Source organism: Cetorhinus maximus, chromosome 2 (genome assembly GCF_964194155.1).
Source record: "Cetorhinus maximus chromosome 2, sCetMax3.hap1.1, whole genome shotgun sequence".
Classification (NCBI taxonomy): Eukaryota; Metazoa; Chordata; class Chondrichthyes; order Lamniformes; family Cetorhinidae; genus Cetorhinus; species Cetorhinus maximus.
Window position 1 is genome coordinate 44,560,797 of NC_135880.1, and position 24,879 is coordinate 44,585,675.

General features: G+C 40.2%; 1 protein-coding gene across 1 annotated transcript in view; it reads right to left on the bottom strand.

Moving 5' to 3' along the window:
* Window positions 1-921: 921 nt before the first annotated feature.
* ptcd2 (pentatricopeptide repeat domain 2) overlaps window positions 922-24,879 on the bottom strand; it is a 29,619-nt gene continuing 5,661 nt past the window's right edge. The window contains exons 3-10 of the mRNA XM_078564256.1: window positions 24,255-24,384; window positions 19,447-19,564; window positions 13,366-13,444; window positions 11,921-12,012; window positions 9,941-10,054; window positions 7,984-8,058; window positions 4,412-4,525; window positions 922-3,123 (exon numbers count right to left, since the gene is read on the bottom strand). Coding sequence (XP_078420382.1) covers window positions 2,899-3,123; window positions 4,412-4,525; window positions 7,984-8,058; window positions 9,941-10,054; window positions 11,921-12,012; window positions 13,366-13,444; window positions 19,447-19,564; window positions 24,255-24,384 — 947 coding nt within the window. The 3' untranslated portion in view covers window positions 922-2,898. The remainder of the gene's footprint in view (window positions 3,124-4,411; window positions 4,526-7,983; window positions 8,059-9,940; window positions 10,055-11,920; window positions 12,013-13,365; window positions 13,445-19,446; window positions 19,565-24,254; window positions 24,385-24,879) is intronic.

Consider the following 24,879-nt stretch of genomic DNA (forward strand, 5'->3'; position numbering starts at 1 on the left):
GAAGAACCTCAAACCTGTTGGACAATTGCAAGGGCTGAGGCTCCACTACTTCCACTTTCTTGGTCCCCTTAGCATGCCCTCCTGTCCCTAACCACTGACCAAATCGCACAACCCTATCCTAAGGGGTGTGGCTGCCTTCAAGGGGATTTAGACAGGCTAGGTGAGTGGGCAGGAACATGGCAGATGGAATATAATGTGGAAAAAATGTGAAGTTATCCACTTTGGATGGATGTTTCCCCTGGCTGTGGGGTGTTTGCAACCAGGGGACACAGTCTCAGAATAAGGGTAGGCAATTTAGGACTGATATGAAAAAGAATTTCTTCACTCAGAGGATGGTGAACCTTTAGAATTCTCTCCCCCAGAGGGTTGTGGAGTTCATTCATCGAGTCTGTTCAAGACTGAGATTGATAGATTTCTATTTTTAAAGACATCAAGGGGTATGGGGGGGGATAGTGCTGGAAAATGGCATTGAGGTAGATCAGTCATGATCTGGTTAAATGGCAGGGCAGGCTCGAGGGGCTGAATGGCCTATTCCTCACATTTACTATGTTCCAAGGAGTAGCTTGTAGATAAGAAATAGGAGAGAGCCAAGATAGATCCTTGGGGGACACCAGAGGTGTTGGAGCTGGGAGAGAAACCATTGCAAATAATACTCTGGCTACAATAAGAATGGAATTAGGTGAGTACAGACCCAGTTGGATGATGGTGGACAGGTGTTGGATGATGGGGTCAACTGTGCCAAGGCCACAGACAGGTAGAGAAAGACAAGGTGAGAAATCCTAGAATAGTGAGCAGTTTTGGCAGATTAGAGGAAGACCCATAGTACTTTGTGTGGTTCAGCTGGATCTGGTGATAAATGCCAAAACCAGCTGTTACTTAGTATGACAATTAATGAGTGAATAATGAGAGGAAGTCACTTAGTAGTTTACCTTAAATCTTTCATTTATTAAATCCAGAGGTCAGTGATAATGGACACAGAAATATAAGAAAATACACTTTACAATTCAGAAGTCTGATTAGAGAGCCCCTTAGTAAACCCACTGAACAATGTTTTAAAATAAAATAATTATGGTAAAGGGAGCAGCTTAGTGTTCAAATATAGAATGTTTACAGATACATAATTCATCATGTTCTGAGTGGACTGTTTGCATCTTTCGAAGGATCATGGAAAAAAAGAAAAAGCTTTTCAAATTTGAAAATATAAAATAATAAGTTAGTCAATGTGCGTTTTCAGATTTCCAAGTCCAGATTCCTTTAAGAATATACAGTGTGCATTCTACATAGGGCCACTTCCTATTGTGATGAACAATAACATGCCCTTCAAAACACAAATCATAACTGCATGTGCAGAGAATACTGTAATATTGTATTGCAAACTATTTACAAATACTGTAGAAAAAGTTACTTTATGACTCGTTATGTTAACCACATAGTTTGGTAAAGGACCTTTTAAAGTATCCAATGAAACTGCTGGCAAGAAGGAACTGAACATGCATGTAGTAAGATGAAGTTTGACGAGATACCACAACTTGCTATAAGATAACAAGTCTCTATTCAAGGTAAAATGTGGAACATTTTTCTCTGTCTGCTTAATCTCAGCAAAATGTTGGTCGGAACACAAGGCGTGTTTCTCAGATTTAAGAATGTATAAAAATACACCACATCAAGCTGGCAAAACAAGTTTGGAGCAAGTTTGGGAAATGATTCAAACTGAATTCCAAACTGAAGAAATGTGGGGAAAAAAGTTGCACTTTGCTGGCCTGGGCATGTGCACAGGATAGATGATGCCCGCATCCACAATATGCTATTTGGGGAGGTCGCCCATGCCAAGAGACCAGCAGGGCGCCCAAATGCAGATTCTAGGATGCTGTCCAGAGGCAAGAAGGCCCTCAACATCAGTCACAACAAGTGGGAAACTAGCTGACAGTTGAAGCAAATGGCGACACTAGCTGTGGGCAGGAATTCACCATCACGATATGTGGTCTCTGAAGCTCCAAAACAGACAACAGCCCTGCAAACATGCACCAGCAGAGATCATCCGCACCACCCGCAAGGGACAGTTTCATGTGTGGCACTTTAGGCAGGCTTTGCCTTTTCAGAATCGGCTTGTTCAGCCATCAGAAGAAGTATTGCAGATGACCTCATCTGACCTCACCAAAATTCTAAATCTGCGTTCCCATCGTCTCTTGGAAATGGAAGGATGCCAATCACTTCTAAAAGTAACTACTGCTTTCTCTTTTCCAGTTTACAAGTACTGAATATCCAGATAAAAGAGGCTCAGTTTTGTTAACGCTATCAGAAAGACAACTATATCAACAGGTTTTATAGCTTTACAATAGTATACTGGTCCAGGCAGTGACCAATGAATTTTTTGCTAAAACAGCTCCTGTAAGATTTCCTATGTGCTTCTAGACCAATGTACAAATGTATGGATTCTGATTTAAAATAAACCAAAAAGTGTGATGAATGAAATAGCTTTTCATTTGACATTTAAGGGCGATGGAACTATTCTAAATTATTTGAGGGGTCTCTGGATGTACAACAGAATAATTGAGTCAGGAACACTTTTTCCTTCTCTACCATCTAAAGATGTGAAAGAAAAGATAGCATCCAAATTGCAACATAGTTTTTCTTGTCTATGGCAAATGCACAGCTTTGGTCTTGGGCCTTTCAAAACTACAGTAACAACTACAATCTTCAAAATACACTTATCCCCTTTCAATTTCTTTTTTCAAGAATTGCTTTGTATCTTTGTGTGTTCTTTAGGTCTGTTAGAAACAACAAAACCAGATCTTAAAAAAGGTGCTCTTTGAGAAGACTGAATGGATACCAATAATTTGTGAATGATGTCCAGATGCAGCTGTTTTACACTATCCAATAATACATAGGCCAGTTCAGTTACTCAGAAAGTAAGGCTGACCGTAGAGGTTTGAAGGTCCGTCGGCTAACTTTCCTTGTATCTAGCAAACGGTTAAGGGGCTTCTTTCCACTTGGTGTGTGGCAAAGCATGTCGTCGAGACTCAGTGCTGTGATTTGTCCAGACATTTTCAGCGTTTCACACACATCCTCAAAATGTCTTTGAAGCTTCAGGTTGTTCTCCAAGGTTTTGCGTACTATAGCCAGCTTGATGATAAATGGATCAAAGTTAATATCGGCAATGTCCTGTCAGACCACATGCATTCTTAATTTATCTATGTTACAAGTGCAAATAGAATGGCGATTCAAAATCAAGATGCAATTCAGCGATAGATGGATTCTATCTATCAGTAACAAGATACTTAACGTAACACAGTGGACTAAACAATGTTCTGTCATGATGTTTTTACTTCAAAGGTACAAAAGGGGAGAAAACCTTAGAACAAAGTCCTGGTAGATTATGTCATTCACCCTGAAGAGTACCTGCACAACTTCCCAAGCTTTGCACCACAGGAGGTGTATTTATTATGCATAATAATAGGTGCATAATATATACACCAAAAAATGTATGAACAGTTAGAACAAGCGGTGTATCCTTTCCTACAGATACAGAGAACAACTCAACTGATACTCAATTAGTTAAGTAACTGTCCAGTGTTGTACTGGACTAGGGGAGGTAATGGTGTAGTGGTTTTGCCGCTGGACTAGTAATCCAGAGACCCAGGGTAATGCTCTGGGGACCCGGGTTTGAATCCCGCCATGGCAGGATTCAATAAAAATCTGGAATTATGAAACCATTGTTGATTGTTGTAAAAATCCATCTGGTTCACTAATGTCCTTTTGGGGAGCAAATCTGCCATCATTACCTGGTCTGGCCCACATGTGACTCCAGACCCACAGCAATGTGGTTGACTCTAAGATGCCCTCTGAACAAGGGCAGTTAGGGATGGGCAATAAATGTTGGCTGAGCCAGTGGTGCCCACATCCCATGAATGAATTTAAAAAAAGGCAGATTTGAACCCAGCTCTACACGGCATTACATGATCATAGCCTAGGTAGCAGTACGGTACTACAGTTGGCTTCAGTGCTTCTGGGCAAGATTTGAGAAAAATAAACCCATTCATGATTGCTTTTCTCAAGACTGTTTTGAATTCCATGTAAGTGAACATCAGCTGAGAAGTTAGTCTACCCCACAGTCACTCATTGACACTAACCACTGAGACACAGATTATTGACCTCTTTTAAACAAAAAAATAATTCTCTGGGACATGGTCATTGCTGACAAGGCTAGCATTTATTGCCCATTCCCAGTTGTCATGGAGGCAGTGGTGGGTGGGCCTTCTTCTTGAACCACTGCAGTTCTCATGAAGGCATTCCCTCGTGAGAGTAGGTCGGGAGTTCCCAGGATTTTGACCCAGCAACAATGAAGGTACAGGCAAATGACTCGAGACTTCAAATCAGTTAGGACATCAAGTTTGTCTATTTGCATACGTACCACTTCCTGTGAAAAATCCACCTTCTTCACAAATTCTGGGACATTGTTTACAATTGCTTTTTCCAAAACGGAGAGCAGATTTTGTTGCGCTCCTGACAGGGCTAGTAAAAGGAGCTAAACAAAAATTGCACAAGTTACATTTGATATAGCCCTTAAGAACAAAATATATTTTCAGTTGCTGGTGAAAGTACATTTAAATATCTATCACTTTAAAAACACATCAACTTTCTGAACGTATGGGAATAAAAAAAACTTATGCAACCAGTTGGTTTAATTTAACCCTTTCAGTGTCATTCTAGTGAATCTGCATGGTAATCCTTCCAAGGCCAACATACCCTTCCTGAGGTGTGATGCTCAAAACTGAATGGAGTATTTTAGGTGGGGTTTGACCAGGTTTATGTTCAACTACATAGTATATAAAACAAGATCATGGCTGAAATATCTCAACACTACCTTCCTTCACTATCCCTTAATACCCAGAAGTCTATTGACCTCCATCTTGAACATACTCCAGACCACAGCTCTCTGGGGTAGAGCATTCTTGCCCTCTACCCAAACTGAAGCATCGCTTCCTCACTTTTATACCCTAACTCCTTGAAATAAATGTCAAGTTTCTGTTGTATGTTTTTGATAGTTATTTGGTACACGCCCATGAGATTTTAGAGATCTGTGCACATGGTTTGGAACTGGAGTGGATTGGGCTGGGTTTCCTAGGCAGCTTACTGGTTCTGAGGGAAATACTCCTGCTGACCCAGAAGTGGTGTTGTAAATGCACTTATCTTATGGATCCAGCCCTTCTTATCGCCTTATTTTTGTTGGGTTTACCTACGGCCCAGGAAACCCAGCCAGAATGGGTTAAAAGTAGAAATACTGTAAAAATGCCTCCTTAAAAAAGTTTCAATGGCCGACCTGCATCCTGCAGATGGATTGGTTCTCCACCTCGTCCCTGTTAAAATCGGAATTGGGTAGGTTCCAGGTAGGTTGGGTTCTTGGGCAGAACTTTTCCCGCGTCAGGCGGGCTAGGCGGGAGCAGTCGCGGAGCTGACCGCGATTGGCTCCACACCGCCGTTTTATGCGGGCCGGCCAATTAAGGCCTGCCCAGCGTGATACGCGAGCGGTGGCGTTGTGTGCTACCTGTGCAGGTGGGGGGAGGAGGGAAAAGTCAGGTCCAGCATGCACGCGAAAGAGTGCTTCAATCTCCCTGAGGCACGGAGCTGCCTCATATGCGCAGCTTTTGCCTTTTAGGGGTAGGTGCTGGTTTTGTATCCTGCCAATAACTTAGCTAATTAAGTTTATGGCAGTCATGGCTTTGAAGTTTGTCTTGCTAAAATTTAATACCCTGGTTTGAGACTCTCTCTTTTCCCTCTATGGCCACTATTCCCAGATGTTCCCTTACTATTGGGTTAGTAGCTAATTCGAGTTTGTTTCTCATCACTAAATCTAAGTGTGGACTATTGTTCCTTTGCTGGTTCTTGTTCTAGGAAATTGTTCAATGCATTCTGGAAATATATTGCGTTTACTACTGGAGTTGGTTCTGTTTCTTCCTGCCTGCATGAAAACGAAAATCATCCATCATAACCACATTGTAATTTAATACATGCTTTCTAGATCTCTATATTTAAGCATTCCCCATTACAGGAAGTCCATAGACCACCATTGTTTTGCAGCCTTTTGTGTTTATTTCTGGACATGGGACTGAAATTCTTTCTTTCTACTACTGTCTTTTATCAACAGTCCAATTTCTTTTCCTTGCCAAATTTCTCTGTTCTTTCTAAAGATCCTATATCCTAAAATTTTTAGCTCCTAATCATAACGGCATAAGAAATACAATCAGGAGTAGGCCATATGGCCCTTCTAGCCCACTCTGTCATTCAGGAAGATCCTGGCTGATTTTTCACCGCATCTCCATTTTCCTGTCCAATCCCCATATCCCTCAATTCCCTTACTGTCCAAAAATGTATTTCAGTCTTGAATATACTCAATAACTGAACATCCGCAGCCTTCCGAAGTTGAGAACTCCAAACTTTCACAATCTTCTGAGTGAAGAAATTCCCTCTTATTTCAGTCTTAAATGATTGACCCCATGTTTTGAGACTGTGCCCGATGTTCTAGACTCTCAGCCAGGGAAACCACCTCTCAGCATCTAACCTGTCAAGCACACTCATAATCTTACATGTTTCAATGAGATTACCTCTCATTCTTCTAACCTCCAGAGGGTATAGGCCAAATCTTCTCAATCTCTCATCACAGAACAATCCTCTCATCCCAGGAATCAATATTGTGAACATTGGCTGCACCATCAAGTGTATCATTTGTTAGATAAAGAGACCAAAATTATACACAGTATTCCACGTTTGATCTTCCAAAGCCCTATACGATTGTAGCAAGACTTCCTCACTCTCTTACTCCAAAATGCTTACAATAAAGGCCAACATGCCATTTGCCTTTCTAATTGCTGGAGTAACTGATTGCTAACTTTCCATGCTTCTTGTATGAGGACACTCAAGGCCCTCGGAACATCAACATTTAAAAGTTTCTCACTATTCAAAAAATATTCTGACTTTTGATTCTTCCCACCAAAGTGAACAACCTCACATTTCCCCACATTATACTCCATCGGCCACTCCAACCTGGCTATATCGTCTCACGGCCTCTCTGTGTTGTCCTCACAGCTTACATTCCCACCTAGGTTTGCATCATCAGAAAACTATGATACATCACTCTCTTTACCTTCATCTAAGTCACTTATATATAGTAAATAGTTGAGGCCCCAGCAACGAGCCTTGTGGCACTCCAATAGTTACAGTCTGTCAACTTGAAAATGCTCCGTTTATCCCGACTCTCCTGCTTTCTGTCCATTAACCAATCCTCCATCCATTCTAATATACTGCCCCTAACCCCATGAGCGCTTTGTTTGCGTAATAATCATGTCCTGCCTGTAGCCAGGTTTCTGTAATGGCTTCAATTCATATCCTATACGGTGAATCTGTGCTTCTTAACTCATTTCATACACTATGTACATCTGTGTACAGGGCTTTTATTTGGATGACCAGCCCTGCCCTCCCACATCTTCTGCTGGCCTTTTTATCCACAATGTTTATCTTACTGAATGCATATTGAGCACACCTGTACCAAAGTCACATAACCCATGCTCCAGATGGCATAATAAGCGTCCTCTCACTTTCAACTCACTTTGCTGCAATGGAACACCTGCTCTTTGATGGCACATGGGACTGAAGTGAAATTAATTAGAGATAGACAGGCAGTTTTTTTTTAGTTTGTCTGAACTCCTTCTTGTTCCATATATCAAATTAACCTGTTGAAGTGTTTACACATTTTTAGGTGGTTTGTAAATACATCACTGCTGCCAAGTTCTACCATGAAAAGATAGAAAATACAACACTGTTGAGGCCATCAGTAGCATGAATTGGAACTATTTTACTGGTTTGTTCGACAAATGACTTGCCCCTACTTCAGTTTTCCCAACAGGATCTTATAGCATTTCTTAGTTGGATCGTCAAAGGTGCTAAATGAATCCAAATTCTTTAGTTAACAGTGACGGAAATACTTACATGAAGATTAAGACAAATTTTGCTGTCTGTGTGCATAATGTATGAGTAAATTGACCGAGCTTTTACAACATCATTCTGAAATGAGAGAGATTAAAAAGACATTCGTTTTTTTTTCCATAACACAGAATTATGAAGTGGCATCATGCAAAGTTTCCATCAAATTCATCTACTGTTACTGAGAAATGTACTTGCTATTTCCACAAAAAAAAAGGAACTGCATTGAACAGACCATTAAATTTAAAAATAGGCATTATACCATAGCAAATGACAATAAATTACTCAAAAGGCAGCAAATTACAATACTAATGGATGAACAATTAAATTCATAATTTATTTATATCTCTAGCACAGTCTTGCACTACTTAAGTACTGTGAGATTTAGGAGACTATTTCCATTGGAATATAAGGATACCACGTATGCTGTTTTGCAGAGTTTAGTACATTCGATTATTTGCTTTAAACAAATTATACAACTTACAATCTTGGAAATTGTAAAAGTGGCCTTCACTGAGTTGCAGGCCTTGTGCCACAGTAAACTCATTTGAATCCCCACAAGCCCTGGCACTGGATGTGTTGTATTAAAGAAGATTTTCTTCATCAGCCCCTTACCCCCCGAAAGATTTCTAAAATACCAAGCTACCACAATTTGGGTGGGGTGGGGTGGGGTGAAGAAGAGATGACATTCATTTCAATTCTTTTTAAGATGTTTACTATTCATCCCTCAGATGTAGCTGCTGCTGCCAAGGCCAGCATTTATCACCATCCCTATTGTCTCTGAGAAGGTGATGGGGAGCCACCATTTTAAACCACTGCAATCCATGTGGTGAAAGTACTCCCGCAGTGCTGTTGTTCTAGGATTTTGACCCAGCAATGATAAAGGAACAATGATATAGTCGCACACTGTATAGATGTGAATGTGGTCATGGATTTGGGAGGTGCAGCCGAAATAGCCTTGGCAAGATGTTGCAGTGCATCTTGTAGATGGTGCACACTGCAGCTATGCTGCACTGGTGCTGAGGGGAGTGAATATTTAAGGTGGTGGTTGGGGTGCCAATCCAGTGGGCTGCTCAAGTGTTGTTGGAGCTGCATTCAGCCTTGAAGATGGTGGAAAGTTAGGAGATAAGTCACACGCTGTTGCGCTGTAGCAATAGTATTTATTTATTTTCCTTTGTTCTTTCATAGGATGTGGTAATGCTGGCGAGACAAGCATTTGTTTACCCATCCCTAATTGCCCTTGAATCGAGTGGCTCAATAGGTCATTTCAGAGGGCAGTTAAGGGTTGACTACATTGCTATGGGTCTGGTGTTATGTATAGGTCAGGCCAGAAAGGATGGCAGATTTCCTTCCCTAAAGGACATTAGTGAACCAGATGAGTTTTCACCCATAGTTTATAGCATTAATTGAATTTAAATTCCACCAGCTGCAGTGATTTGAACCCATGTCCTCTGGATTACTAGTCCAGTGACATTACTACTAGGCCACTGTCTATTACATGGCTGCTCAAATTAAGTTTGTGATCAATGGTAACCTCCAGGATGTAGATAGTGGGGAATTTGATGATGCTAATGATGTTTGTTGAATGTCAAGTGGATGTGGTGGATCTCTTTCTTGCTGCAGTCTGCTGCATTGTTACAAGCATTTTGGATTATGCAACATGATGTTGAGGTTTATTTAGCAATAATAAAAAGTAAACAGAACTCCAATGAAAAAGTTGCAGGGCTACTGTACAATGGTTACAAAAAGGACCTTAAATCACAATGAAAGCAGATAAATTTTCAATCTGGAAAATAAATGGACCATAAAAACTACTGCTCTTTTTACATGTGTCCTCCAGGTGAGACTGTGGAAAACAGAACCACAAAGATAAAAAAACTTTCTTGTTTGCCTAATTATGACAGTATTACTCTCAGCAGCAACTTACATATTCTGCACTATTAGACTGGGTAGAAAACCATACCTGCTTGATTGCAAGTGCTACTGCAAAGCAGAATGCATGCCGGGGAATGAAGTCTCCTCTTGTCAATGATTCTTCCAGCAGCATGTTGCAAATCCTGTACGCCTCATCTGTATTCTGTGTGAAGATCATTCAGATGTTTTACCAGGAAACAAATGTGAAGTTCAGATAATGCAAACCTACCTTAGTGAGCAAAGCCACAGACCGTTCTCTCTTACTAGGACAGCAGGACAGGTCAGATCAGACCATCATGTATTTATAGGTCATAGCCAAACCCTCTGTTCAAAATTATATATACAAGAGAGAATATTGTATATATTCATGTGACTGGACTGCAAGAAGAGGCAAATAACTTACTGTAAATTAAGAAAATACATGTAATTGAATGTGGCTGTGTTTCAGATATAAACATTATTAATTCTAGTAATGTTATTTGTCACATTTTTGCGGATGATTAGCAACATGTCTTAGCTCCTCAATTTCTAAAATGCTGGCCTCCAACAGTGAGGTCATCTGATTAAGTCCACTGGTCTGTGGGGTTTTGATACTGTGCCCAAAATAGGCTTGTTTCTTGCAGCCTGCCAAACAAGTGCTACAATATTTCCGTCACTGGGTGCACATTAACTTTGTACAGCATTGGAGATGCCCGGTTTTAAACGGGAGCTAGAAATTCTCTCAGTTTCTTTGATGAAATAAAATATGTTTTCCATCTTCAACGTGCCCAAGTGCACAGTTGTAACTGAAGACAGTTTGCAACTTTAGGAAATAGAGGTGTGTGGACAAATCATTCTGGACAAGGACAGTGATAGGGTCATCTCACTATAAAATAACACACCATTTGCCTACCCACTTACCAATTCTGTTTATATCTGCCTGCAGTGACTCACTGTAGCAGAGAAGATGAAGAGGTGACCTGAAGAGGTCTTCAAATACTAGTAAGTGGTTTTCACTGGTCAGTGGGATGGTAATGAGTCATCACAAACTTAAAATGATCACAAAAAGAACTGAAAGGAGGCTAGAAAAAAATTACATACACAGGAGACGGTTACAATGTGGAATTAACTGCCACAACCTGTTCTAGATTAGGCTAGGTTAATTCTTGAGGAAAAAAATAATAGCACAGCCTTGGTGGGGTCTAACACTATAATTCTATGAAATCACTCCTTTAATTGCTACATTAGCTTAAGTCTCCTGGCAACAAATTATAAATTTGTTCGATGATGTGTAATATGGTACATTCAAGCTATCAAAATGCATTTCACTGGTCTTCATTTCTTTACCCAATTAACACACCATGTATACCTTTTAATGAACTGTTAATTTAAAAACTTGTATTTGCTCAAGAATATGTTTTTGTTATGCTCTGTATTTGCTCAAGAATACATTTTTGATATGGTCTAAATGGAAAATGGCTTACAGGTGGAGCTCAGACTAGGGTTATCGATTTATAGATTAGTTTCTTTGTACCACATTTAAACGTTTCCAATAGAGCAATAGTAAGATTTGTTGCCATATAAATGACCAAATCTCTTGGTAAGAAGTGCTTATCAGGTGTTTTTATCTACCTCTTTTCTCTCCGCATCCCAACTTTCTTCCTCATACACCTGCAGGGAAGTGCCTATCACTAGGGTACAAGTTCATAGTTGCCGTGTGGCCCTCCACTATTTGCGGGTTGCTTAGAGAAAGCCAAGATGAACAAATGAGCGGGCATTGTTTAACAGTAACTTTCCCACACAGTCAGGACATTAACAGATTTCAGTTGTTTCTTGATTTGCTTTTACACAGGCTGTGCATGAGAATTCTTTCTGCTTATTAACCAAGCTCTCTCTATTCAGATTCTTTAAGAATGGTAGTTTCCTTACAGCGCCCCTATCTGTAGATCCAGTTGGCATAGACCATGGCATAAATGTTTGTTGGCGTAAGTGGAGAACTGTCGAACAAATTTAAAGCTAGAAAAGCTTTAAATGTTTAAAAATTACTCACCATTTTATAGCAGACAGCAAATGCCAGTGTGTAAGTGTCTTTAGTAAATTTTATTCCTTGATTTTTCATTTCGAGAAGGACTCCCAAAGCACCTAATCAAATAACATTAAATCAACATTGAATAATTACAGTACCGTATCAAAATGCAATGACAGAAATTATCGAATTAACATTGGCAGGACATAAAAATTAACCGGCATTTCAATTTGAACTCATCACATTGTAATCATGCATTATACCAATAGTAATTACCCTATGGCACGAAATATGCCTCATTCTCTGATACTACCTATGACGCTACAATATTCTGGTCACTGTATCCGGTTATGTGTGCAATCTACTTTTTTGCAGGTGTAATCTAGGCAGACACTTCAGTAGAATATGGACTGAGCTGTATTAATGTCTTTCAGATGAAGTAAAAAAGCAAGGTACCACCTATCTGTTGCATTCATTCAGTTAAATGTTAAATATCCTGAGACTCTTTGAGGAAGTGCAGAGTTCTCCCAATACCCTGGCCAACATTCTACCCTCAATAAACACTGCCAATTAAGTTCATTCAACTTATTTACTATTTGTGTGGGCAATATAGTTGTTACGTTTGCCTACATATGCCTACATAACAGTGACTACACATCAAAAACCTTAATTGGTCATAAAGCACTTATGGATATTCCAAAAACACCTTATAAATGCAAATTCCTCCTTATTTGCTACTTGATTTGCAACAACTATTGGGTTTATTTTTTTCTCAAACAAATAATAGTATAAATTTTAGATTATAAATGTTTGTAATCTAGAGAAATTTGGGAGGTTTTTAGTCAGGTATTGGGACAAGATTCAACCTGACAGAACAGAAACAAGTATAGATGTAAACAGTCATTTGGTAGTACAGAACTTGAGTACCACTGAAAAAAGACACATGTCGAAGCTTTTCGTCTTGCACTCGTCAGGACATTTGGTATTGGTATTCTAGTGAATGTGTTGATGAGTGCAAGATGAAAAGCTTCAGCATGTGTCTTTTTACAGCGATACTCAAGTATGGATTTGTTTCTGGTAGATGTTGGTACCACAGGAAGGTTTGGGAAACCATGCTTGGTAAAGTCACACAATTCACGTTCCAGTAATCAATCATTCAAATAACATGAACATGCTCCTTCTGTTTCTAACAATCCGCTAAATGTCCAAATGACTTTACCTATGATAATTGATTTGATGAGTTCAATGATTTGTGGCTGCATCATTATTATTGTAGATATGCAAGGATGAATCCAGGGTCTGGCGTTTGTTAGGAAATTACGAGCATACAGTACCCACTAATTTGAAAACAGGCGTGCAATTTCCTGGTTCACCCACTATCATGGAAGAAATAATCATTTGCATTTGATTACAAAATGCTTTGATCAGCATTCATTATAAAGTATTCTGGTCTGTCAAAGTTCACTTACGCTCGTAGCTTCCCTTCATAAATAGCATATCCATTACAATGTTGAATGAAGTTGAATCAGAGAAGAAACCCTTCAGAATCTACAGAAAAAAAAGGAGTGAAATTTACAGGTTACCAGAGGAATAAAATCCCTCCCCACACATTATGGACAGAATTTTCCCAGCCCTGAGGCGGCGGCTTTGGAGGCAGGAAGCTAGGGCAAGAAAATCCAGATAGCTACTATAATCGAGTTCGCAAGAAATCATGCAGTAATCGGTAACCAGCTAATTAGGTGGAGGATTTAAATATACTCTTCTGAAAAGATAAACTTCTCAGAAGATCAATGCATTTTAACGGTTGCTTTGCATTTTTAAAAATTTAATTCCCTTTCAAGTTGTATTTAAAACCATACTCAAATTCAAAGTATGTTCATCAACTCAAGTATACACAATGGATTGAATAGGCTAGTGTGGGTAAGAAACAAGGGGCGTAGTATCCAATGAAACAAGACAGCAGGCAGTCATGAAGCGAACAGCTCAATTCTGCAGTTAACCGCCCTCTATTGTCACATCAAGCTCTCTGGCCCCTAAATTATCCACTCAATTTACAACAAAATATAGTGAGTCTACACACTTAGCATTTGGTGCTACATATTATTGCAACCTCACAAGAAGTCTGTCCATTTATTCCATAAATTAGTAAAATGATTAAATAAATTTCTTCAAAAAATAGGTTTGCATTAAGCAAAAATTAATTCTGTCTTTTTTATTATAACTGGGACCAAGTCTCAGAGCACAGCCATGGGCCTTTTCAACAGCCCAACTCTGCACTCGGCAGCTACCTCCGCACTGTTTCTGGGGTAAGCGGACCAGACTCCAGCGCGCACTCGTGCCCCCCCTCCCCCAGAACAAAAATCCGGCTGTTCGGGGAAATTTCTCCCAAGTTGGGTTTGGGGAGTCAAGAAATTTCCTGACTCTGTGCTCCCGATTCAGGAATGAAAATTCGGGCCTATGTAATCATCAGCAAACATACATCCCCACTTCCGATCTTATATTTGGAAGGAAGGTCATTGATGAAGCAGCTGAAGATGGTTGGGCCTAGGACACTACCCTGAGGAGTTCTAGTGGAAACGTCCTGGGGGGTGGAATGATTGACCTCCAACAATCACAACCATCTCCCTTTGTGCTAGGTATGACTTTGTGCCACACTTCGATGAATTAAATTTATCCACCAAGTAACAGAGGCATTTATTTCTTGCCAGTTTATAACAGTATCTTTTGAATCTCGTTTCAAAATAATTTATGTATTTTCTTTCTTTATAATGCAGTAGAACCCTGTGTCAAAATATAATTGGTTTCCATCAGCTGGCTCAGCTAAAGATAACATTCTTTGCTTGTGGCCCATTTCCTGACTAACTAGACAGACAGATGTTTTACTGTCACCTGAAAGATAAAGAATGGATCATTTCATCTCTGCGGAGATGCAGAACCATCGAGTGCCTTCCCCTAGCGCTGGATGAGAGCAGTACCTGTCTGTGAAGATTTATTGAGGCTGCAGTAACAATCTGTGTCCTTTGTCTTGACTCAAATTCCTCGCTAGTGGTGTTGCATTATTTTCTCTGAAACCTTCACCTATGCCAATCTGTCTCTGTCTTGTTGAACATGTTTGTTCCAAGAACGTTGAAAAGAAATTAAATTCTGTTTACATTAAATATCTTAAGATACTTATGAACTACCTTCACGTTTAATATTATCAGAAACCGTTCGACTGACGTACTGTCTGGTAATTCACAGCCTGCCTTTTAATATTCTTTATGCAGTACACTAGGGAGACCACACATACAGCATCACATTAGGCTTTTTTTTAAAAAAAAGCTCTGCTGCATTAGAAAGGATACAAAACACAGCATCAAAGAATACCTGCACTTGGATCAAAGCAGGTCAGACGGGTCAAGGCAAAGCTGTCTGAATATACAATTCAGATTTCTAATAATATTCAGTGTGGGTGTATGGAAAGCATGGATGGAATGGAATTAAACTGGAACAATAAGATTAGAGGTTATGCTTCAATTATGAATTAAACTGCCACCTAGTGGGAAACCTGTAAGAAAGTCAAGAAAATTCTGTTGCCAGAGGGTGTGAGGGATAGACAGGAGAATCTAAATTGTTTTAGGCTTGAAGGGTAGGAATCAGATAATAACATTTTGTTCAATTACAATCCAATGGATGCAGGAACCACAGAGAATCAAATGACCTTATATTGTTCGTATGTTCCTTGAGTTTGAGTTTGGGGTCCTGAATGTTTACAGTTCCACTGATTTACAGGGAAGTTATTGTCAGAAAATACACTTACTGCAACTTTATTTTCTCCCATCCTAAAAAGTAATCAATTAACTTGCAATGATACTGTTGACAACACTCTGCAAAAATAAGCCCATAATATAATACAGCTCAAATAGAAATATCTGGGAACTCGCAGCAAGTCAAACAACATCTATAAAGAGAATGCTCAGATCATGGGTTACACATAACCTTCCTATTTCACATACTGATCTTCTCGCTGCTTATTCCTTTATTTCATATTTCCACCATTAGCAGTTTCTTTTTTACTAAGGTTTATATACATTAGAACAATAGGAAAACAAAACAAAAGAGGCACAGAAGAAGCTGGTTGACAAGGAAACCATGGAAATTACCCACTGATCAAAGAAAATATTAAAACCAACATCACTGATCATTAATACACAATGAACAGATCCAGAGTTTAATCTCAAAGAAAGTATTTAAAGGGATTGCTCAACAACTTGTTATCCCATACAAATTTTTGCAGAAGCATTAACATTCGTTTAGAAGTGCGAATTGTTCTGAACCGAATACCAATAATTGGGTTTAAATGCTTGATCAACAATTAAAACAGCAGTTACTTAAAAATTGCTGAGAGCTGGTTTGTTTTGAACAAGTACGGTACTTAAAGTTGACAAGACACCGGGACCGGATGAGATGCATCCAAGGATATTGAAGGAAGTGAAAGTGGAAATTGCAGGAGCACTGGCCATAATCTTTCAGTCTTCCCTAGACTCGGGGGGTGGTGCCAGAGGATTGGAGAATTGCAAACATTACGCCCTTGTTTAAAAAAAGGTTGTAAGGATAAACCCAGCAATTACAGACCAGCCAGTTTAACTTCAGTGGTGGGCAAGATTCTAGAAACAATTATTAAGGATAGAATTAGTAGTCACATGGAAAAATATGGGTTGATAAGGAACAGCCAGCATGGGTTTCTAAGGGGGAAATCGTGTTTAGCTAACTTGCTGGAGCTTTTTGAAGAAGGAACAGAAAAGGTCAATGAGGGTAATGCTGTTGATGTAGTGTACATGGACTTTGAAAAGGCCTTTAACACAGTGTCATGCAACAGACTTGTGAGAAAAGTTATTGCTCATGGAATAAAAGGGACAGTAGCAACGTGGATACAAAATTGACTGTAAAATAGGAAGCAGAGAGTAATGGTCAATGGATGTTTTTCAGGCTGGAAGAAGGTTTGTATTGGAGTTCCCCAGGGGTTGATATTGGGACCCTTGCTTTTCCTGATATATATTAATGATCTATATCTTGGTGTGCAGAGGACAATTTCAAAGTTTGCGGAAGATACGAAGCTTGGGAGTGTTGTGAACTGCAAGGAGGACGGTGTGGAACTTCAAGAGGGCATAGACAAGTTGGTGGAGTGGGCATATAGGTGGCAGATGAAGTTCAATGCAGAGAAGTGTGAGGTGATATATTTTGGTAGGAAGAACATGGACAGTCAATATAAAATAAGGGGTGAAATTTTGAAGGGAGTACAGGAGCAGAAGGACTTAGGTGTATATGTGCATAGATCATTGAAGGTGGCAGTTAATAAATCATATAGTATCCTGGGCTTTAGTAATAGGGGCATAGAGTACAAGAGCAGGCAGATTATGCTGAATTTATATAAGACACTCGTTAGGCCTCAGCTGGAATACTGTGTACAATTCTGGGCACCACATTATATGAAGGATGTGAACACATTGGAGAGAGTACAGAAGAGGTTTACAAGAATGGTTCCAGGGATGAGAAACTTCAGCTATAATGATAGACTGGAGAGGTTGGGGCTGTTCTCCTTGGAGAGAAGAAGGCTGAGAGGAGATTTGATAGAGATGTTCAAAATCATGAGGGGGCTGGACAGAGTAGATAGGGAGAAGCTGTTCCCACTCGTAAAAGGATCAAGAATGAGAGGGTCCAGATTTAAAGTGATTTGCAAAAAAGCAAGTGTGATGTGAGAAAAAACTTTTTCACACAAGGAGTGGTTCGGGTCTGGAATGCACTGCCTGGAAATGTGGTGGAGGCAGGCTCAATCAAGGCATTCAAGAGGGCATTAGATTATTATTTGAATAGAAACAATGTGCAAGTGTACAGGGAAAAGGCAAGGCAATGGCCCTAGATCATAAGGCTCATTTGGAGAGCCAGTGCAGACATGATGGGCCGATTGGCCTCCTTCTGTGCCGTTAAGATTCTGTGATTCTGTGAAGTCAAATGATAGTAAAGTGAACTATATTGAACTTGCTTTCATACTGATGCCACTGGAACAATTTCACTGCAGATTACTGAAGGACAGGTCTTGAGCAGCAGGCAGCAAGCCCAGGGCAAACCTGCCACACTCAGCAAGATTAGCATGCAGGGAGGTAATGATTTTTGGCAGGTCTCCCTGGACGCCAGCCCTGGTGAATCTGGCAGATTTACATCAGTGTTGCCATCAGCAATGTGAGAGCTGCACTTCGAGAACAGGCAGTGCAAACACTCCACTGACACCCTTCTAAAGTGCTTTGGGATGTTATACAACATTAAAGACACTTGATAAATTCAAGTTCCTGCTATATTTAAAAACAGCCTTTCCTCCCACAGTTTTATGCTCTCCAGGCAAGCAATGAATTATCTTTTTAGGAATACGTTGCTCCAAGTTGGTGAACTTGGTCAATGGGAATAAAGCTAGTTGCATGAGAAGGAAAAATACTTGTATCTGTATGGTAGCTTATCACATCTCTCAAAAGTCTGAAAGTGCTTCATATAGAAAGAATTATTTTGAGATGCTGCTGTGCTGCATAAATAAAATTAGTAATGTTGATGTACAAAATACAACCAATGGTATAGTTGTGGGTTCTGCCTGGAATGGGCATAAGACAATTGGTTCGAGGTCTGCCATTAGTGGTAACAGTAAGCAAAAGTTTGTTGTGATGAATTAAGAGTATCACACAAGAACCTGTTTCACAACATTAATGTGTACTGGGCTGTTGGTATCATAGGCAAGGCTAGCATTGATTTTCCACCTCTACTTGCCCTGTGAAGGTGGTAGTGGGCCTTTATCCTGAACCAAAATTCATTGTAGCTGTTTGCTATAACTGAGTGGTCAGACCGGGTAAGGACAACAGATTTCTTTCCCTGAAGGACACTAGTGACCAGTTGGGTATTAATGTCAAATCAACAGTGTTGTGGTCACTTTCCTGATACCAGTTTTTTATTTCTAGACTCTTTTTTGTTTAAATTGAATTTAAATTCGCAAACCCCCAAATTCTCAAACCACCATGCTGGGTTTTGAACTCCTGTTCCTGGACTAGATCAGCACTGGTCTAGTTACACAATTACTACATCACCATATCCTATTCTACAGGCAGTTTGATAATGCACCAAGGATAACAAGGATGACATTTTAAATTTATTACCATGACAGTTTAAACATACCAGATGCAAAGATGGATCAAGATTGCTTTAGCTCTAATCCACGACTCCGCAAAATCATTAGTTTTAGGCTTTGACAGCCGAACGAATTTATAGTAGATGAACACACACACACACACACACACACACAATTAAATTATTTAAACATTGTAATTCACTTATAGGAAGAGTTTTTCTTTTGATATGCATATGAAAACATTGAGCCAGTAAATATGCTCTGACAATCACTCTGAAGACTTCTGAGAGTCTCTTGTCTATATGGAAGCTGTACCTCAACTTCAGTTACCTCCCTTTTCTCCAATTCCCTTGGACACCCTTATCAAACAAAAATCTACTGATTTCAGTCAAGAACGATTTACCTGGTCTTTCACCACCTTTTCTGCAGTTTCTTCTAAACCCAGCTCATAGCACAGTCTCATAAATAGAGGGCCGAACTTAAATTCCCCAAATGCCATATTTCTGTTCTCAGCATGGTATCTGTGGACAAACAAGAAAAGCACTGCATTAATATCGCTAAATTATACAAAATGACAGCAGTGTCCATGATCGGAATCAAATTATTAATTATTCCTCAACAACTGTTGTGCCAAATGCAGGGTAAAATTCAATTGTTTGACTTTATACTCTCTGCTCTTCTATCATCACAATGGCAAGGTTGTCTGGATACCAATGACAATGATTTCTGAATTGACTCATTAGATGACAGCTTTGAACAGTGTGGGAAAATATTTTATTTTTCTCTCTCCCAAAAAAATCAAGTAAGTGAATAGATGGCTCAGGAACTTCTATGTTCCAAACAATATTTAACCTTTCCTCATCATTTTAGAATTGTTATTGAATGCCAATCAATCCCTCTTGTCCAGAAAGTGAACAATTATAAGGGTGGGCTCTCATGCCTTCAAGTTGTGAATTGTTTTTGGAGGCATTTTTAAAAATGTCACATTTTAAATTAATATTTTTCAACTTTTGTTTTCTCTCTCTCATGCACTCTATTAATCAAATCTTTCTCTGCCTCTCTTCACTTCTTTCTGTATCTGATATGACAATGTATTCACACAATCTAATTATCCTCTCTCTCATTTCATCCTTTGTTTATTTATCAACCTTTAATTTTCCTTGGTTAAAGAGGCTTATCGCTTGTCCTGTTTTTCACAAAGGTCCTTTTTTAAAATTCATTCATGGGATGTGGGCATCGCTGGCTAGGCCAGCATTTATTGCCCATCCCTAAATGCCCTCAAGAAGGTGGTCCTGAGCTGCCTCCTTGAATCGCTGCGGGTCATGTATTGTAAGAACATCCACAGTGTTGTTTGGAAGGAAGTTCCAGGATTTTGACCCAGTGACAGTGAAGGAGCACGGATATAGTTCCATGTCAGGATGGTGTGTGACTTGGGAGGAGAACTTGCAAATGCTGGCATTCCCATGCACTTGCTGCCCTTGTCCTTCGAGGTGGTAAAAGTTGTGGGCTTGGAAGATGCTGTCGAAGGAGCCTTGGTGAGTTGCTGCAGTGCATCTTATAGATGGTATGCACTGCTGCCACTGTGCGTTGGTGATGGATGGAGTGAATGTTGAAGGTGGTGAGTGGGGTGCCAATCAAGCAGGCTGCTTTGTCTTGAATGGTGTCAAGCTTCTTGAGCGTTGTTGGAGCTGCATTCATCCATGCAAGTGGAGAGTATTCCTCACACTGAACCTTGTAGATGGTGGACAGGCTTTGGGGAATCAGGAAGTGAGTTACTCGCCACAGGATTCCTAGCCTCTGATCTGTTCTCATAGCCACAGTATTTATATGGCTAGTCCAGTTCAGTTTCTGGTCAATGGTAACCCCCAGGATGTTGATAGTGGGGAAGTCGGCGATAGTAATGCCATTGAATGTCAAAGGGCGATGGTTAGATTCTCTTGTGTTGGAGATGGTCATTGCCTGGCACTTGTGTGACACAAATGTTACCTGCCACTTATCAGCACAAGACCGAATATTATCTAGGTCTTGCTGCATTTGGACACGAACTGCTTGAAGGTCTCTGATGCCTTGTAGCTCTCGTTGCCCACTTCAGCGAAATCTGAGCCAATACTTATCAACTTCTCTCACATTTAAACTTGTCCACCCACCTTTGCTTTAGCTCTTATTTTTGTCCTCAACATGACATTGATGCTCATAAAACAGGTTATATAACCACAGTGCTTTAAAGATCGGAATTTATTGCTTTTCAACTTTTTCTTCAACAAAAGTAAATTCAGTTGAATCGTTCTTTAAAGTTTAGAGAAGGTGCAAAGGAGAGTTACTAGAATGGTATCAGTTATATAGAAAGACTAGAGAAGCTTAAGAGGAGATTTGACTTCAAAATTGTATTCAAAATCGTGAATGGTTTTGACAGAGTAAATAAGGAGAAACTGTTTAATTAGAGGACACAGATTTAAGGTATCATAAGAAACGAAAATGCTGAAAAATCTCAGCAAGTCTGGCAGCATCTTTGTACAGAGTTAACCTTTCAAGTCCGTGATCTTTCATCAGGTTTAAGGTAATTGGTAAAAGAACCAGAGGTGACATGAGGAAACATGCTTTGATGCAGCAAGTTGTTACGCTCTGGAATGCTGTGCCTGAAAGCGTGATGGAAGTAGATTCAGTGGTAACTTTCAAAAGGGAATTGATAAATACTTGAAAGGGAAAATAATCATAGGAGTTTGGGGAATGAGCAGGGAAGTGTGACTAATTGGATAGCTCTTTCAAAGACCAACGCAGGTACGATGGCCTCCCTCTCTGCTGTACCATTCTATAATTAGCATCGATCATCTGTATTGCTAGTCCTTAGATGAATTTCAAATTTACTCACATTGTCATTACTGGAACCCAAGTTACTGCTCAGTTCTGGTTGACTGTATGATAATTTAAATATAACAAATATCCTATCATTCCACTTCACATGTGCCCATTAAGCAACAGGCAACCTCAGACTTTACTAAATTACTTCCACATAATTGCTTGTGTTAACATGGAGTGGAATGATCAAAGTCAACGTGGAGCTGACATGCTCTGCGCTGACCCGTCCCGCAGCCCTATCACACTGCGGGCAGGCTAAACGAGAGCCGAGAGGGACTTTGGCCCCTCACTGGGGAGGAAGTCCCAGCTCTGGAGCTGCCGGCCAATTCAATTGTTCGGCAGCTCCAAAAGCTGGCCAGTGGCCACTGCCGGGACTGGAGGAGAAGAAGGAAGAAGGCCCATGGATCCCTGGTGCAGGTAAATCCAAGGTCTTGGGCAGGCAGGGTTTGGGTAAGTCAGGGAGGGAGGGGGTAGGTTTAAGGCTGCAGGCAGTTGGGAAGGAAGGGGGAGTTCGATCTTAGGGGAGGGGGGCACCCTCTGATCTGCAAAGGGCAGCCCCCGAATAATGAACACCTCTTCCTTTCTGCCCTTTGAAGAACTTTATGTAAAACAAACTCAGGCTGCCAACCCTATTTTACATGCCCCCTGCACCAACCCCACCCCCCCCACCCCAACCCTGCCCAAAACACACCCTGGCAGGGACACGTAAAATACAGCCCATCATTTCAATTCATTTCTTGATCCATCTTTGCATCCGGTATGTTTTAGCTGTCATAGTAAAGTTGCAGTCCTGCTCCTTTTTTACCTTGGGAGGGGGTGGAAGCGAAGAAGCAAAGGAAACTTTTAGCAACTTCACCTTCCAGCCCCATGGAAGCAGCAGCTTCTTTAGGAAAAAGAGAGTCACTGCGGCACTGTCTAGATCCTGAGAGGTGAGCAGATTTCAGCAGCAGTGCTCACTTCTTTCACTGTGGGTCTGGGTTGGGGTTGGAGCATGGAAAGCAGTCAGGATTATTGCTTCAGCAAGGCTGCTGCCAACATCACTGAAGATTTCCCAGATATCCTGAGCCAGACATCCTTTCCCCAGATATCCTGACTTACAACATTGAAAGCTAACAGGTCAGCTTTTGTAGTGTCCGCTGATCTTTCCAGCTTGCAAGGAAAGCTAACTGTGAAGACTTTGTTAGGCATACAACTGTGGTCCTTATGTTGGAGTCTGGAAACTGTGGTTGGGCCAGAAGCCTTAGTTGGGTCTGGGTTTTAGTTGAAGAGGGTGAGGGGAGCAGTGTGCTTGTGTACTTCTGTGGTTGCCACTTGGGATTTGGAGGCAACTGCTTGCTTTCTGTTGGAGAACCCATTTCTTCAGTAGATTGTTTCTTTCTAGTTCCATGATGATTTATAGCTGAAATTGTGTCCATAACAAAAGCCATCACCTCAAAAGTAATCAAATTCTTTTCAACAAACTACACCCCAGTACACCTCCATTTACAGCCTCCATGAAATAATGTCAACTGAATCTCATACTCTGAACACATTTAAACAGCACTGTATGCATCAGAAAATAAGTAACACGCCTCCAATCCCTGAGAAATCTATGAACATCCATTGTAGCCAGACCTGTAGAATGATGAACTCAAAGTGACTTTCAGTAGGTCTGTCAGTGAAATGCTAAATCAATATAAACCAGAGATAGTGCTGTAGCTATATTTTACCACAGTTACGATTGTATTATTTAATAAACATAATTACAACTGCTATAATCCAATGATAATATTGAAGTGATAGATGGGGAAATGAAGTAAATTTAATTTTACCAAAATCTAAAATGCTGGAAATCTGGCATAAAAACAGAAAAATCTGGACATATTCAACATGCCAGACAACATCTGTGAATGGAGAAACAGCGTTAATGTTTCTGAAAAAGAGTCATAAGGACTTGAAACATTAACTGTTTCTCTCTCCACAGATGCTGCCAGACCCACTGAGTTTTAAAGCATCTCCTGTTTTGACTTCAGATTTCCAACATGCTCAGTGTTTTATTTTTATTTTAGTGTTTCAAGTTGATGTTTTTTTGTTTGAGGCTGCCATCAATCTGAAACATTCACTCTGTTTTGCTCTTCCCAGATGCTGCCTGACCTGCTGAGTATTTTCAGCACTAAGGTTTAATTTTAAGCCTGTTTTAAATCAGAGCATTGGCTGAAAGTCATTGATAAACTGGGGAATTGAAGAAAGAACATGGCATTCACTGCAGGTCTCATGCCTGGGAAATATAAATAGAACTGAATAAAAACCATTCACCTTAATCAGGAATAAAAATTCATATTTATTGGATATATTTCTAAGTTTTAAGTAACATACCTGTAAATTATATCCTTTGCTACTTCAACATCTGCTGGTGTTTGGCATAAATGTAACAATACTTTCAAATCATCCTTGAGGATTAGCTCATTCTTCTTTAATTTCCCTTCGATGTTGTTGAAATATTGATCTGTAAAGTTAAAAGAAGTTCTAATCTTTAAAATAATTGATAATCAAAAATATTTGAACTTTTACATGGGTCGCAAAATAAGACATGCTTAGCATTTAAGACAGAAAATTCCCAAGCCTTCATCTCAATTGTCAAAATTCAGGGGAAAAAACTACCACAGATTTTGTTATGCTCACAGGTAAATACATAACTGAAGCAACTAAACACAGGGGGGCAGCATATCATGGGGGGGAGGGCTGATGGCTCAGCATAATACGCTGCAGGTGGGTCTTCTGCACCTCACTGGGGAGGAAGTCTCGTCCTCGGGAGCTGCTGGCCAGCGCCAAGAGCGCATTAGTGGGCACGGCTGGGACTACAAGCAGGCCCACGTAGAAGGCCCATGGATTCCACAGTAAGGCAAGTCCAGGGTCTTGGGCAGGGAGGGTTTGAGCAGTTTAGGGTCGGAGTGGCGTGTTTTATACAGCAGGTGGGTAGGAAGAGGGGTACTATCTTAGG